Raw genomic sequence first — 18039 nt, forward strand, 5'->3', positions numbered from 1 at the left:
TCCTGACTGATGTCTTGAGATGTTGCCTCAATATATCCACATGATTTTCCTACCTTATGATTCCATCTATTTTGTGAAGTGCACCAGGCCCTCCTGCAGCAAAGCACAACATGATGCTGCCACCCCCGTGCTTCACGGTTTGGATGGTGTTCTTGGGCTTGCAAGCCACCCCCTTTTTCCTCCAAACATAACAATGGTCATTATGGCCAAACAGTTCAATTTTTGTTTCATCAGACCAGAGGACATTTCTCCCAAAAGTATGATCTTTGTCCCCATGTGCAGTTGCAAACCGTAGTCTGGCTTTTTTATGGTGATTTTGGAGCAGTGGCTTCTTCCTTGCTGAGCGGCCTTTCAGGTTATGTCGATATCGTTTTACTGTGGATATAGATACTTCTGTACCTGTTTCCTCCAGCATCTTCACAAGGTCCTTTTCTGTTGTTCTGGGATTGATTTGCACTTTTCGCACCAAAGAACATTCATCTCTAGGAGACATGTCTCCTTCCGTAGCGTCTCCTTCCTGAGCGGTATGACGGCTGCGTGGTCCAATGGTGTTTATACTTGCGTACTATTGTTTGTACAGATGAAGGTAACATATACACGTAACATATAGGCAACATACATGTAACACATACAGGTATTGTAACATACAGGTAACATACAGGTAACACATAGAGGTAACATACAGGTAGCATACAGGGAGAATCAACTCTAAAACTTGGTCCTGTAAGCGCCTCAACCATGCCCTAACCAACTGGGCCATGGTGCCTAAAAGTAACTCTACATGGCTTTGACCATTTGACACTAATACACAGCGCATTGGACTTTCTGGCACTCTCTGCCAATTATGCCATGGTTGCTTGGCAACACACGTAGAGATGGTAGTAGTGTTTTGTGTGCATGGTGTTGTTTGCACAGGGCCTTTGGGTTGGGGCCATTAAATGAAAGTAGCTGTGTGTATGAGACTGAGGAGTGAGGACTTGTAACATGCAGTGCTACTGGGCCTGGCTGGCTCTGCTCTGCTTTGTGTATAATAAATGCACTTGACAGATGAGCCGTGTTTGGTCCAGCGGGCAGAAAGCTGCTCCTAGGATCTATTCTGTCGGTCGGTGATGATCGCTCCTCCCCTCCCCGTCCCACCGTGCAGTCAGGGCCTCTTGCTAAAAATGACAAAAACTATCTTCTTCTTCGGAGAGCGAGAACGAGCGAGAGAGAAAGAGCGAGAGAGCGAGAGAGAGAGAGAGAGAGAGAGAGAGAGAGGAAAAAAGCCAATCCTCCTTCAGTGCAAATTTTAGAACTCCTGGGGGTCTGTGGTGTCACTAATATGATATGCAGGATGGGCTAGTGGTGGGGTAAGCTTTCCACTAGAGGCAGAGAGGGGCGGTTTGTATTGAACATAACAGACCAGCAAACCTCTGGAGAATAGGCCAAGTCTTTGCTAGGCTACCAAAGCCCTAAAAACCATCAGATGACAAAATGGTTCAACCAATAGGAAATCTGATCTGAAATGTATGGTCAGGGAGTTACATGACGTATTAGAAAACAACATAAAGACTAGTAAATTGTGCATTATTGTTCTCTATCCGTGAAACTTCGTCAGCGTTCCCCAGTCCAATCAGCTCGGGGTATGGAAACAATATGGCCAGAGAAAAACATCTGCTGTGATGGGTCTCCCTACCGTCCCCGTCTTCGCATCGGTGGATGCTGCCAAGAGAGATATTGTACTTTTACACGTTTTCAGTTCGCATTTATTTTTAGCGCCGTGGGTGGGGCGGGCAGGCAGCTAGTATGGAGAGAACGTGGAAACGTGGATAGACAATGGAAGCCAAGCTAATGCTGCGTGCCATATCTCCAATCCCCCACATCTGCAGTGGCGACAGGGCGCATCCAAGCGTCCTCAGTCATCATACTGAGAGTGACTCTGTGTGCTCAGTGCTTTCAGTGTTAGCCTGGGGGCTTCGAGGGGAGCTGGGGCTACTCTGCTGGATGTGTGGACGGATGGAGAGAGGAGCTCTTGATAAAGTCACGGCCACCATAGAACTACAGCGGTAGCCTAGCTAGAGACTAGCAGTTTGGTCTTAGCATCACCTGGCATCGTGTCTGTGATATGATTTGGGACTGGAAGGAGTTCTAGAGACTATCTGTATTTGTCCTATGAGAGCATTACTGAACAAACTAAACAGGAGAGGAAAAAGGCAACTCACATGTTTAGACAGGTTGTCGCTTTTCGAGTCGAGGTCATACCTGGAGAGAAAAAGAAACCACACATAATTTTAAAAAATCGAATAAAAAAAACTAGTAAAGAATATATATATTTTTTTATTAGAATTACCTTTCGTGAACTAACACTCACACTTGACTTTTTCCCCCCATTACTAGCTCTGACTTTGCTGACAGCTACTTTGAGGAGAAATGTTCTTACAGCACTGGTAAAGGTGGTAAGTTGAACCATGTAGGGTTCTTCAGTTTGTAACCTTCATAGAGAGTTTTAGGTAGAACTCTTTTTGGTGGTAGGTAGAACCCTATGTGGAGGGTTCTATCTACAACTCTTTATGTAGGGATCTTCATAGAACCCCCTGTCACGCCCTGACCGTAGAGAGCTGTTTATGTCTCTATTTTGGTTTGGTCAGGGTGTGATTTGGGTGAGCATTCTATGTTCCTTTTTCTATGATTTGTATTTCTGTGTGTTTGGCCGGGTGTGGTTCTCAATCAGAGGCAGCTGTCTATCATTGTCTCTGATTGAGAACCATACTTAGGGAGCCTTTTCCCACCTGTATTTGTGGGTAGTTGTCTATGTGTAGTTGCCTGTCAGTACTCATTTTTGTATAGCTTCACGGTTCGTTTGATATTTTGTTAGTTTGTTTAGTGTTCGTTCTTTGAAATAAAGAGGAATGTATGGATCCCACGCTGCTCCTTGGTCTCCTCCCTTTGACGGCAGTGACACCCCCTGTGAATTGTTCTATCTAGAACTCTCTATGAAGGGTTATTCTTAAAACCCTCTATGAAGGATTATACCAAGAACCATTTCATCCTCTAAAGGTTCATCCTCTAAAGGTTCTTCATAGAACCCTTTATGAACGGTTCCACCAGCCTTTCAAAATCAATTATTAATGACAATTAAAGTGACTTGCGAAAGTATTCACCCCTCTTGGCATTTTTCCTATTTTGTTGCCTTATAACCTGGAATTAAAATAGATTTTTTGACCACTTTGATGATGCTAAATATTTTTTGATTGTGAAACAAACAAGAAATAAGACAAAAAAAAACAGAAAACTTGAGTGTGCATAACTATTCACCCCCCCAAGTCAATACTTTGTAGAGCCACCTTTTGCAGCAATTACAGCTGCAAGTCTCTTGGGGTATGTCTCTATAAGCTTGGCACATCAAGCCACTGGGATTGTTGCCCATTCTTCAAAGCAAACTGCTCCAGCTCCTTCAAGTTGGATGGGTTCCGCTGGTGTACAGCAATCTTTAATTCATACCACAGATTCTCAATTGGATTGAGGTCTGGGCTTTGACTAGGCCATTCTAAGACATTTAAATGTTTCCCTGATAAAACAATTGATATGTTTAAAGGTAATGATTAAATAATTCTACCCTGAAACGTAACCATTAGGGAGAATAGTTTATGTAGCATGTATAAGGAATAATTAAAGTATTAAACATAAGTCCAATTAGGTTGGACTGGGAGAGAGAGAAATGTGTGTGTGCCTAAGAAAATACCGAAGAACAATTCAACTGTTTGAACCAACCTGGCAGGAACTCGGAGAAAAATTATGAGGACAGGGAGTACTTCAAGGTTTCCCTAATCTCGGGGGAATGGAACTGTCGGCTGGGTAGTGATACACAGTGTGGAGAACTATAGAGATAAAACTCACCTACTGTTTGTGTGGAAGTATGTGCGTAGGATACCTACTGTTTGTGTGGAAGTATGTGCGCAGCTATAAAATGGATGACTTTGTATAATGGACTTTAGAACGTTCTCTAAATAAACTGTACTATCTTTTTGCATAAGCTGAGTCTTTGACTAATTATTATTAAACCCATGGTCTTACAGATCTCGGGGATTGGTCAGAGCTATTGATTGTCAGTTATTATCATTGGGATTGAAAATTCTCGTGACATTCCCCTTAAACCACTCGAGTGTTGCTTTATCAGTATGCCTAGGGTCATTGTCCTGCTGGAAGGTAAACCTCCGTCCCAGTCTCAAATCTCTTGAAGACTGAAACAGGTTTCCCTCAAGAATTTCCCTGTATTTAGCGCCATCCATCATTTCTTCAATTCTGACCAGTTTCCCAGTTCCTGCCGATGAAAGACATCCCCACAGCATGATGCTGCCACCGACATAGGTCACTGTGGGGATGATGTTCTCGGGGCGATGAGAGTGTTGGGTTTGCGCCAGACATAGCATTTTCCTGGGTGGCCAATAACGCAGCACCGGGACAAGGGGCAGCACCGGGACAAGGGGCAGCACCGGGACAAGGGGCAGGTCCCGGCTGAGATACTCAGGCAGATCCCGGCTGAGGGACTCTGGCAGGTCCCGGCTGAGGGACTCTGGCAGGTCCCGGCTGAGGGACTCTAGCAGGTCCCGGCTGAGGGACTCTGGCAGGTCCCGGCTGAGGGACTCTGGCAGGTCCCGGCTGGACGGCTCTGGCAGGTCTCGGCTGGACGGCTCTGGCAGGTCCCGGCTGGACGGCTCTGGCAGGTCCCGGCTGGACGGCTCTGGCAGGTCCCGGCTGGACGGCTCTGGCAGGCCCCGGCTGGACGGCTCTGGCAGGCCCCGGCTGGACGGCTCTGGCAGGTCCCGGCTGGACGGCTCTGGCAGGTCCCGGCTGGACGGCTCTGGCAGGTCCCAGCAGGACGGCTCTGGCAGGTCATAGCAGGACGGCTCTGGCAGGTCATGGCAGGACGGCTCTGGCTGGTCATGGCAGGACGGCTCTGGCAGGTCATGGCAGGACGGCTCTGGCTGGTCATGGCAGGACGGCTCTGGCTGGTCATGGCAGGACGGCTCTGGCTGGTCATGGCAGGACGGCTCTGGCTGGTCATGGCAGGACGGCTCTGGCTGGTCATGGCAGGACGGCTCTGTAGGGAGGAGAAGGAGAGACAGCCTGGTGCGTGGTCTAGGCACTGGCTGCGCTGGAGAGGAGGAAACAGCAGGAGAGAGAACCCGGAGAGACAGCCTGGTACGGGGGGCTGCCACCGGAGGACTGGTACATGGAGGTGGCACCGGGTCTACCGGACCGTGAAGGAGGACACGTGCTCTTGAGCACCGAGCCTGCCCAACCTTACCAGGTTGAATGGTGCCCGTAGCCCTGCCAGTGCGGCGAGGTGGAATAGCCCGCACTGGGCTATACTGGCAAACCGGGGACACCACTCGTAAGGCTGGTGCCATGTATGCCGGCCCGAGGAGACGCACTGGTGGCCAGATGCGTTGGGCCGGCTTCATGACATCCAGCTCGATGCCCAACTTAGCCCTCCCAGTGCGGCAAGGTGGAATAGCCCGCACTGGGCTAAGCACGCGTACTGGGGACACCGTGCGCTTTACCGCATAACACGGTGTCTTACCAGTACGACGCCTTCTACCTCCACGGTAAGCACGAGGAGTTGGCTCGGGTATCCTACCCGGCTTTGCCACACTCCTCGTGTGCCCCCCCCCCCCCCCCAAGAAATTTTTGGGTCTGACTCACGGGCACCCAACCGCGTCGCCGCGCTGCCTCCTCATACCAGCGCCTCTCAGCCTTCGCTGCTTCCAACTCCTCCTTGGGACGGCGATATTCCCCTGGCTGAGCCCAAGGTCCTCTACCGTCCAGGATCTCCTCCCAAGTCCAGGAGTCCTTATTGCTCTGTTGAGCACTCCCTTGCTGCTTGGTCCTAGTTTTGTGGGTGATTCTGTAAGGGCTGTCGTTCTCCTCATCCTCGGACGAGGAGAGGAGAGAAGGATCAGTGGACCAATACGCAGCATTTGGGAAATAAGCCATCTCTTTATTCGTAACGACGGCACACGAAAACAAACACTTTTACAAAATTACAAAACAAGAAAACGACGTAGACGAAAACCTGAACATGAACTTACATAACTAACGTAAAACTCACGGACAGGAACAGACTACATCAAAACGAAACGAACAGCCAAACAGTCCCGTATGGTGCAAACATAACACAGATACGGAAGACAATCACCCACAAACAAACAGTGAGAACACCCTACCTAAATATGACTCTTAATTAGAGGAAAACGCAAACCACCTGCCTCTAATTAAGAGCCATACCAGGCAACCCAAAACCAACATAGAAACAGAAAACATAGACTGCCCACCCAAAACACACGCCCTGACCATAAACACATACAAAAACAACATAAAACAGGTCAGGACCGTTACAACATGCAAAAACACAGACATTATAACAAACAATTCTTAAAATCACCCTGCAATAGAGCATGCTGGGAATCATGATATTTAGTTGTACGTAGAACCCTTCTTGTCTTCCAAAGAATCATCAAAGAACCCGTACTTCCAAAAACGTTCTCATGATGTTAAAGATTCTAGGTTGAACCCTTTGCCTTACAAATAACCTTTGTTTTCCAAAAAGGGTTATTCAGATCAAAACTGTTCTTGGTAGAATTCAATACCTCCCCAAATAACCCCTTTTGAACCCTTTTTCTAAGAGTGTATGACTGTGATATGTGTTTGTCCCACCCAGCTATCTGAACTAAATGTAAGTGGCTCTGGATGAGAGTGTCTGCTAAATGACTAAAATGTAAATGTACCACTGATTGGGGAAAATCCTAGTACCATTTTACAAAAAGGCTTGGCCGTCAGTGTCAATGGTTATAAACAATCAGACGTTGAAAAGAACGTAGCTTCTCCATAAAACTATAAAAACAACTTGTGTGCTGAAATGTATCCACCTGCTTTTCAAAAAGAAACCCATTTTATTCTAGTACAGTATATCCCTTCCTTAATCCATTGCTCAGGTGTTTTCACTTTGCGTGTGTGTATGCGTGCCTGTTTCTGTGCATGAGTGCACGCATGTGTGTGTGTGTGCCTGTACGTGCGCCTCCGCACGTGTGTGCATGTGTGATGGTGTGTATAATTGTCTCTACAGACAAGGTGCCATGTCACAGCTGAGAGAGATGATACAGTACTATGTTGGTACAAATGTAATTCCATAAGACTAGGGAACATTGTTACGCAACCGGGCCCGCCGATGGCAGAATGCACAGGTGTACCTAATGTACTATTCGTCTTTGCCTCGGTCACTCACAAATCTTCATAAATTATTCATATAATGACAAGGGAAAAAGTACACATATATATTTGTCAGAGAGGATGCCCTCGGGCGACTTCTGTATGTAGGGGGAAGCTGTGTGTGTGTGTCTGCATGTGTGAGTGTGTACGTGTGTGTATGTGTGTGTGTGTGTGTGTGTGCGTGCGTGCATGCGTGTCGGGAGTGTGTGAGAGCGCCTCGGCAACCACTCTTTGCTGAGAGCCATTAGAGGGCCATCAGTGTAGATTGTCATACAGCCTGATGCTCACCCAACTGACAATAGAGTCTGCTAAGCTACCAACACACACTCCATCTCACTAACTCTCCCTTCCTAACCCAAACACACACACACACCCTCACACTCTGTCTCTCAAATTTAACTCACACTTACTCATACTCTCTTCAACTAAACACTAAGGCAGGCACTCAGCTGTATTGCGGCAAGGAAACAAAACATGAAGCAGACTACATTTCCTGTGGAAAACAGTCCTTAAGTTGGAGACAAGCAGCTTGTCACCCACATGTTTCTTTTCCAAGCTTTAGCATACACAGCTATAGCATACACAGCTGTAGCATACACAGCTATAGCATACACAGCTATAGCATATTTAAAGGACCAATGGTGTCATTTTAAACCATATGATGTGCTCTGAGATAAGACCACAATTTAACTGACATTCATTTATGAATTGCAAAAAATGATGAACATCATGTGTATTTCAATATCGACCTTTTTAACTTTTGCCCCATGACCGTATTATGTTACAAAACATCTTATTAACAAGGGGAATTCATAAAGAAATGTTATCAAAATTCTTATGAATTTTTATTTATTTAAAAGGTGAACACTTACATCTCCCTTCTCTCACTTTGTAAATATTTTATTCGTAACTCAACTTGTGCTTACAGACTCACACACAGCACCACTCTCTCTCTCAACCAAACATGCTCATGCACACACACTAACTCACCTCACTAACTCACCCTCTCTAAACAAAACACACACACTAACTCACCTCACTAACTCACCCTCTCTAAACAAAACACACACACGTGCATACTCACAGGTCAAAGCGGAGGTTCTGCCTCTCCTCAAAGAAGTAGTCCAGGAGGAATTTACGGACAAAGTCTGGATTCAGTGTGTTGTCTATCACCTCTGTCCGACTAAACTACAATGAAAGAGAGAAGGAGGAACAGCCACTGGTTTGTATTGATTTAAAATGAATGAGGCAATACTCACAGAGCCTTGGACCCTCTCCCCCCTCACCTCAACTCACCTCTCTCCATTCCCTGTTGGAGATTCCTTGAGTGTACAGCACACAAACTGTCAAGAGGAGAAGAAGAAAACAAAAAGGAAAAGCCTGTGTAAAACAGCAGTTAAAACACAGAGGAAACAACAGTTAAAACACCAGTTAAAACACAGAGGAAACAGCAGTTAAAACACAGAGGAAAGAGCAGTTAAAACACAGAGGAAACAGCAGTTAAAACACAGAGGAAACAGCAGTTAAAACACAGAGGAAACAGCAGTTAAAACACAGAGGAAACAGCAGTTAAAACACAGAGGAAACAGCAGTTAAAACACAGAGGAAACAGCAGTTAAAACACAGAGGAAACAGCAGTTAAAACACAGAGGAAACAGCAGTTAAAATACAGAGGAAACAGCAGTTAAAACAGCAATTAAAACACAGAGGAAACAGCAGTTAAAACAGCAGTTAAAACACAGAGGAAACACGACATAAGAAACCCGGAAGATAACATTCTATCTCCTAGGCTATGACATCATGAGAGGAAAGCTCTGTTCCTAATTAATGTAAATGTCAGTGTAACTCTGCCTCCCAGGCAGCAATGAAGATTTTTCGAAGAGAAAGGACAAAAAAAAGGAACAGAGTTGAAAGTGCTAAAATGCTAAGGCAGTGTTTCTGAATCCTGGTCCTGGTGACCCAAGGGGTGCACATGTTAAATATTTCCCAAGCACTAACAAAGTAGCAGACTCTTAATCAAAACTTTGATGACAATCAGTTGTGTAAGTGCTAGGGCAAAAACTGAAATGTGTACGCCTTTGGGAAACACTGTGCTAAGGGGAATCCACTCTCACGTGAATTTATACAAGAATAAATATCTCTCTGGGAAGAAGGGCTGGGGTGTATGTTTCATGATTAACTACTCATGGTGTGATTGTGATAGCATACAGAAACTCAAGTCCTTTTGTTCACCCGACATAGAATACCTCACAATCAAATGCCGACTGTATTATCTCCCAAGATAATTCTCTTCGGTTATAGTTACAGCCGTGTATATTCCCCCTCAAGCCGATATACCATGACGGCCCTCAAAGAACTTCACTGGACTTTATGCAAACTGGAAACCACATATCCTGAGGCCGCATTTATTGTAACTGGGGATTTTAACAAAGCAAATTAGAGGAAAAGGCTGCTGAAGTTCTATCAACACATTGACTGTAGTACTCGCGCTATTAAAACACTCGACCACTGCAACTCCAACTTCCGGGATGCCTACTAGGCCCTCCCCCGCCCTCCTTTTGGAAAATCTGACCATGACTACATTGTACTCATCCCTTCCTACAGGCAGAAAGTCAAACAGGAAGTACCCGTGCTAAGGACTATTCAACGCTGGTCTGACCAATCGGAATCCACACTTCAAGATTGTTCTGATCTCGAAGACTGGGATATGTTCCGGGTAGCCTCCGATAATAACATTGACGACTATACTGATACTGTGACTGAGTTTATCAGGAAGTGTATGATGTACCCACTGTGACTATTAAAACCTACCCTAACCAGAAACCATGGATAAATGGCAGCATTCACGCAAAACTGAAAGCGCGAACCACTGCATTTAACCATGGCAAAGTAACTGGAAATATGGCAGAATGTATACAGCGTTGTTATTCCCTCCGCAAGGTAATCAAACAGGCAAAACGTCAGTATAGAGACAAAGTGGAGTCGCAATTCAACGGCTCAGACACGAGACGTATGTTGCAGGGTCTACAGACAATCACGGACTACAAATGGAAAACCAGTCACGTCATGGGGCGGCAGTGTAGCCTAGTGGTTAGAGCATTGGACTATTAACCGAAAGGTTGCAAATTCGAATCCCTGAGCTGACAAGGTACAAATATGTCGTTCTGCCCCTGAACAAAGCAGTTCACAACACACACTGTTCCTAGGCCGTCATTGAAAATAAGAATTTGTTCTTAACTGACTTGCCTAGTTAAATAAAGGTTAAAAAAAAAACACTGACGTCTTGCTTCCGGACAAGCTAAACACCTTCTTCGCCCATTCTGCTGTCACACATGCTTCAAGATGTCCACCATTGTTCCTGTACCCAAGAAAGCAAAGGTAACTGAACTAAATGACTATCGCACCGTAGCACTCACTTCTGTCATCATGAAGTTCTTTGAGAAGCTAGTTAAGGATCACATCACCTCTACCTTACCCGACGGCCTAGACCCACTTCAATTTGCTTACCGACCCCAATAGACCCACAGACGATGCAATCGCACTGCACACTACCCTGTCCCATCTGGACAAAGAGGAATACCTATGTCAGAATGCTGTTCATTGACTATAGCTCAGCATTCAACACCTGAGTACCTTCCAAGCTCATCATTAAGCTCGAGGCCCTGGGTCTGTACCCCACCCCGAACCTTTAGAAGATCATGAAATTGACTGTTGGACCTATCATATGGTTGAGGACTTATACACCCAAATATATGGACCAAAATAAACAGCTATGAACGTATTTTGTTTAAAAATACACACACACACAGATTTAATGTCCCAAAACCATCTGTTTTAATACAGTCTGGCGCTGTAATCTGAGCTACTGTAATCTGAGCCAATTCCTTCTACGGGGAGGGGTGTTAAAATGTTAAAATCAAAATACACCTCATCAGAATCAGAGGGGTCAGAGCCCCCATTCCACCTGACTGACCGTGATCACTACCCCTGAGAGGGCTTCAATGGCCTCTGTCCATAGAATCAACAAGAGTGATTCTACTCTGCCTGCCCTCGCTAGCTCTGTATGTATGCTAGCGAAAAGAGCTCTGGAGAAATGCCCATTCTCTAGTAGTTACAGTACCTCAGTGGCCAGGGCATGTGTGTTTACGTGGTTAAATAGGGTTCCAGCTGGCTGTTGTGGTTATTATTTCAGTATGTAGTGTAATGTAGTGTAATATATTGTAATGTACTGTCATGTAACGTCATGTAATGCAGTTGAGTTCAGCTGTCTGAATGTGGCTGAAATAGTCAAATCCACTAATTTGATGGGGTCTCCGAATACTTTTGCCATATAGTGTATGTCTTCCAATGGTGTGAATGCTGTCTACATCTGAAGATGATCCCTTTTCACTAAACGCTTGGAGGTAAGGACAAGAGCAGTGGTGTAGCCTAGTGGATATCACATATTATTGTTATCTACATAGCGCATTGATGTGAATCACACTGCTGCTCTCTCATTTAGCTATTTGTGCCTTACATAATGTGGTAGTTTAAGCTGCCTATCAATCATTGTTTTTGCATCCAGTGGACAGCCAGCGACAAAATGCGCTCTTGCAACATATACATAGTGCGGAGCCCAGTCTATGGAATAAAAGTTTGAGGGAGTTCCTCCCTTCTAATCTCCATGGTAGTGTGCTTCATACTGTCAACAACAAGTTAAATTTAAGAAGAACACGAGAGAGGCTTTCATTGCTCAATCTAATTCCTGCTGATAAAAAAAAACAGACATCACATGCTCAAACTTGCGCAATTTTGATATACTTAAACAGCTGCAAATTATGGAGGTATCAAAGTTTCACCAACAAAAACGTATACATTTTTCAAATTAAAAATAGCACTTTCGGTAGTGCTCATTCCATGAGAGCAGCATTTATTTTTCAACTGGAAGCAATGAGCCCAATCAGTCATCCATGACAACCAAATCATCAACAGAGCAGGCTAATACATTGAGCTCCAAATGTATGTGGCCCCTTGACTTTTCCACATATTGTTACGTTACAGCCTTGTTTTAAAATGTATAAAAACACAACAAATCCTCATCAATCTACACACAATATCCCATAATGACAAAGCAAAAACAGGTTTTTATAAAATATACCATTTACATAAGTATTCAGATCCTTTACTCAGTACTTTGTTGAAGCACCTTTGGCAGCGATTACAGCCTCTAGTCTTCTTGGGTATGACGCTACAAGCTTGGCATACCTGTATTTGGGGAGTTTCTCATATTTTTCTCTGCAGATCCTCTCAAGCGCTGTCAGGTTGGATGGGGAGTGTCGCTGCACAGCTATTTTCAGGTCTCTCCAGAGATGTTCGATTGGGTTCAAGTCCAGGCTCTGGCTGGGCCACTCCAGGATATTCAGAGACTTGTCCCGAAGCCACTCTTGCGTTGTCTTGGCTGTGTGCTTAGGGTCATTGTCCTGTTGGAAGGTGAAACTTCGCCCCAGTCTGAGATCATGAGCAATCTGGAGAAGTATTTCATCAAGGATCTCTCTGTTCTTTGCTGCGTTTATCTTTCCCCCGATCCTGACTAATCTCCCAGTCCCTGCCGCTAAAAAACATCCCCACAGCATGATGCTGCCACCACCATGCTTCACAGTAGGGATGGTGCCAGGTTTCCTCCAGATGTGACACTTGGCATTCAGGCCAAAGAGTTCAATCTTGGTTTCATCAGACCAGAGAATCTTGTGGTCTTAGGGGATCTTTGGCAAACTCTAAGAGGGCTGTCATGCACCTTTTACTGAGAAGTGGCTTCCGTCTGGCCACTCTACCATAAAGGCCTGATTGGTCGAGTGTCAGGACCCGGTGTGAGAAACAGTCACTAATAGTCGGCAGAACCCAGAAGATGAGGCAGACACAGCAGTACTAGAGACGGTGGTTTAATCAAGGTAATAGATCTTCAGGCAAAAAATATAAATCCACAACGTCAAAAGTAAAGCCAAGAGAAAAAAAAATGGATAACCTCCAAAATACAATGAAAATCCACAAAGTGGTAAGAACAGCAGGGAAAAACAAACCTCAAAAGACTAATCAAAAATAAACAAGAACAAAACCAGAGTACCTCTGGAAAATCCAACTAGAGAAATATATGTTCACAGCATGGCTGGGGCTGGGTGCTAACATACAAACACAGAGCAAAGAACTGAGGAACACTCAGGGTTTAAATACCTACAAGAAAATGAGGCACAGGTGCAAACAATAACTAGAACACGGGAAAAACAAAAGGTTCAAAAAGGCGCAATGGGAGCATCTAGTGACCAAAACCTGAATAGTCCTGGCCAAAACCTGACATCGAGTGCTGCAGAGATGTTTGTCATTCTGGAAGGTTCTCTCATCTCCACAGTAGAACTGGAGCTCTGTCAGTGATTATTCTCCCCTGATTGCTCAGTTTGGCCAGGCGGCCAGCTCTAGGAAGAGTCTTTGTGTTTCCAAACTTCTTACATTTAAGAATGATGGAGGCCATTATGTTCTTAGGGACTTTCAATGCTGCAGACATTTTTTGGTACCCTTGTCCAGATCTGTTTTTCGACACAATCTTGTCTTGGAACTCTACAGACAATTCCTTCGACTCATGGCTTGGTTTTTGCTCTGACATGCACTGTCATCTGTATGACCTTATATAGACAGGTGTGTGCCTTTCCAAATCATGTCCAATCAATTGAATTTACCACGGGTGGACTCCAATAAAGTTGTAGAAACATCTCAAGGATGATCAATGGAAAAAGGATACACATGAGCTAAATTTAGTCTCACAGCAAAGGGTCTGAATACCTACCTTTAGTTTTTAATTCAAAAAATAATAATAATCTAAAAACCTGTTTTGGCATTGTCATTATGGGGTATTGGGTATGGATTGATGAGGATTTTTTAACATTTAATACATTTTACAATAAGTCTGTAACGTTGGGGAAGATGTCAGGACGGTAGAATTGGCACCCAAACAGGGACCTGAAGAGAAACACCCATGACACCATCCACACAAGGTTGAATCATGTCTTTTGTTGGAACCCCATACTGTGTCAATGTGGACACACCTAATGGTAATCATGTTCAAGATTCTTTCATTGTGGAAGGACTCGATGAACTAATGGAGTTGGTTAGCACTGACTCTAATCCCCAGGTTTCGGGCTCGCCTATAACATCTCCGCCATTACCCTCCCCTCAAACCCTTCCTGTTACCCTGTCCAGAGAGACTGGGAGAGGTGTCTGTGATCACTGGACAACTGGAACATCAATGGACACACACCAATCATTGTTTGACAATGCAGGAGAATGCCATTCGCAAACTCAGTGAATGTGTGGAGGCTCATCAGACAGATGTGCAGCGGAGGTTGGATTACCTTCCCTGTCAAATGGAGGAAAACCAACAACAAATTGTTCAGAGACATAAATATTTACAAGATTCTCTGAAACAGGATATTCAGGGACAACTGCACCGGTCCAAAACACAAATGGAAACTAACCATCAGCAAGTTTACAATTGGCTCATTCATCCCCCTCCTCTCCCCTGTAACTATTCCCCAGGTCGTTGCTGCAAATGAGAACGTGTTCTCAGTCAACTTACCTGGTAAAATAACGGTAAAATAAAAAAATAAAAAATAATCTATCTTGAGGAGGAACAAAAACAGAGAGCAGAGGAGTCAGCCTCTGTTGTGAAGGGAGTGTGTTCTTATCTGAAGGAAGTTATGGAGGACATGAAGAACTCTCTCACAGGGGAACTACGATTGTTGATTGAACAGACTCAAAAGGACACCGTTAATGAGATGGAAAAAGAACAGAAGGCCACAGACCTTCAAATGGAAGAGCTGCACCAGGAGGTAATGAAATGCTTTTCCCTTCTGGACAAATCTTCTGTACCTCCCTCAGGTTTTACCTCTGCCACTGGCTTGGTCAGTAACGGAATAGGAACAGGTAGCACTACAAAATCCCCTCTGAAGATACTGTTAAACCACAGAACCCCCGCTGCCACTGTCATGCCTCCTCTAGAGTGCTCCCTCCCTATCAAACTACTTTTCCCCACTTTTGGCAGCCCAGAAGATGATGTTGATCCACTGTTTTTCTTATCTAAGTGTAATGATTTTCTTTCTATCCGGCCCGTTACTGACTGGGAGGTTCTTGCCACCCTCCGCAGTGTTCTACATGGTACAGCAAGAGACTGGTGGCAATAGCCCGTGAACATGTGTCAACCTGGGAGGAGTTTCAAAATATATTCCTCTCAGCCTTCCTCTCAGAGGACTATGGGGATGAACTGGCGGAACGTGTGCGTAACAGAGTCCAGGGTGAAGCAGAGCCAATACGGGACTTTGCCTTCTCCTATCGAGTTCTATGTAGGAGATGGAAGGCTGACATTACTGAGCAGGAGATGGTCAAACTCATTCTTAAGAACATGGTTCCCTGCCTTGCTAGTCAACTTCGAGAACATGTGCAGAATGTGGATGATCTGGTGCGTCTGGGGACTCAGTTTGAGAAGGACTGGAAGCACCACCTTCAAACTAAAAACCCTGTTCCTTCATCCCAGTATACCCATAGCTCTCCTGGGGCTAAACCATCTCAGATATTTGTACCCATGATCCAGGTAAAAATTCCAGTGATGTGTTGGAGGTGTAAAGTCCAACATCCTCCAGGTTCTTGCCCGCTCTATGTCCAGCGTCAGGATTCAGAGAAAGGACACAAGACCGAAAGTCTAGACAGACGTGGTGGCTTGCATACAATTGGGTCAGCCTTAATGCCCATGAAGCCTTTAGACATCACAACTAGCGGTCTTATTCCTATTCCGCAACAACTATTGGTGCCTCTGACTGTTAGGAACTGGAGAGGGAAGGTAATAATCGACACAGGAGCAACTTACACCCTGATGCAAGAGGCCCTGTGGCAGAACATGGCATTACCTCATGAGGAGCTACGAACATGGGAGGAGGGACCATTGTACTTGGCCAATGGAGAACCTACCACCCCCTTGGACTGGATTGGTATAATAATAAAACTGCATGATGAGACTATTAAACTTCCTGTGGCTATTCTTGCAGATTCAAGCCTTGCATTTGCTGTAGTCCTTGGCCTAGACTTCCTGTTCTTCAGTGGACTGACCATCTCGATGTCCGAACCCTCCTATCGGCTGCACTCTGACTATTCCCAGCCTCATCCATTTCAACCTGGTAATGCACTGATTTCAGGCTGGAGCCTGCTACATTATGCAGAGTCCGGACAAGGTCAAGTCAGAGACCGAGAAAATATAAAGAGACAAAGACAAAAACATGTTCCACCAGTGAAGTCGGAGAACCCAACTATCACCCTGATTACCGCCGTACCCACCCTTCTATCCGAGAGCAAAAGCAAACCTGATGCTGATTTCTACATCAAACAAGCAGTGGAACAGGCATGTCAGTCAGATGATGAGAGGTGGCAGCTTTCCCAGATGTTGGAGATGAACGGTGAGGTCTGTACTCTTACACTCGGCCCTACAACCATCTTCAAACACAAAATCTATACCCGGCATGATGTCCCCATTAAGCAGCGTCCCTACAGGTTGTCCCCCGCCAAACTGGCAATTCTCAATGAACTGCTCAAAAGCATGTTGGAGAATGGAATTGTGGAACCTTCTTTTCCCGGATGGGCTTCTCCGGTTGTCCTGATTCCTAAGAAAGATGGTGGATATCGATTCTGTGTGGACTACAGGAAGCCGAATGCCATAACAGAAAGTGATGCCTACCCTCTACCAAACATAAATGACATACTGGAATCTCTGGCAGGAGCATCTATCTTTAGTCATCTGGATCTGAACAGTGGCTATTGGCAGGTGGCAATGGATCCCGCTAGTCAGGACAAGACTGCCTTTGTCACCCCTGCTGGTTTGTACTCCTTCAAAGTCATGCCTTTTGGTTTGAAGAATGCTCCAGCAACCTTCCAAAGGTTGATGGAGACTGTCCTGGGAGATCTGAGGGTTAGAAATTGTCTTGTGTATCTGGATAACATCATAATCTACTCCTCCGCTGTCGCGGATCATCTGAAGGACATACAGTCTGTCTTCGACAGACTAAAGGCTGCAGGTTTGACCTTGAACTTGAAGAAGTGTCATTTCTATTTGCCAGAACTCAAGTTCCTTGGTCATGTGGTTAATGCTGATGGTATCCATGCAGATCCAGCCAATGTTGCGGCAGTGCAGGAATTCCCAATTCCCACATCCCTCAAGGCTGTTCAGCGTTTTCTGGGTATGGCTGGAGGGTACCACAGGTTTGTGCCTGAGTTTTCAAAGGTCGCCGAACCCCTCAACCACCTTAAGAAGAAGGGTGTGAAATTCCAACGGACATCTGCATGCCAAATTGCATTTGAAGCACTCAAAAACAGTCTAATTACTCCTCCAGTGCTTGGACATCCTAACCTGAATGCTCATTTCATTGTGTACACTGATGCAAGTCAAACAGGACAGAAGAGGTTCTTGCCTATGCAAGTCGCACCCTTAATTCAGCCGAGAGGAATTATTCAACGACTGAAAGGGAGTGCCTCGCTGTGGTCTGGGCTTTGGAGAAATGGAGCTACTACATGGAGGCGAAGATCTTCACCGTTGTCACAGACCACGCTGCTCTGCAGTAGGTTCTGGCATCAGGCAAGACCAACAGCCGTCTTAATCGCTGGTCTATCAGACTGCAGAAGTTTGACTTCATCATTGAATATCGCAAAGGAAAACTGAACGTTGTACCAGAAGCCCTTTCTCGGATTTCAGAGACTGCCAATGTTTGTCCATCCTTGTGCAGC

At 45.3% G+C, this 18039-nt stretch overlaps 1 protein-coding gene across 1 annotated transcript in view; it reads right to left on the bottom strand.

The window, feature by feature from the left end:
- Positions 1 to 18039, bottom strand: part of LOC129862068 (copine-8-like) — a 68987-nt gene that overhangs the window by 30755 nt on the left and 20193 nt on the right. The window contains exons 3-5 of the mRNA XM_055933405.1: positions 8545 to 8591; positions 8333 to 8436; positions 2202 to 2241 (exon numbers count right to left, since the gene is read on the bottom strand). Coding sequence (XP_055789380.1) covers positions 2202 to 2241; positions 8333 to 8436; positions 8545 to 8591 — 191 coding nt within the window. The remainder of the gene's footprint in view (positions 1 to 2201; positions 2242 to 8332; positions 8437 to 8544; positions 8592 to 18039) is intronic.

The sequence above is a fragment of the Salvelinus fontinalis genome, chromosome 9, assembly GCF_029448725.1.
Source record: "Salvelinus fontinalis isolate EN_2023a chromosome 9, ASM2944872v1, whole genome shotgun sequence".
Lineage (NCBI taxonomy): Eukaryota > Metazoa > Chordata > Actinopteri > Salmoniformes > Salmonidae > Salvelinus > Salvelinus fontinalis.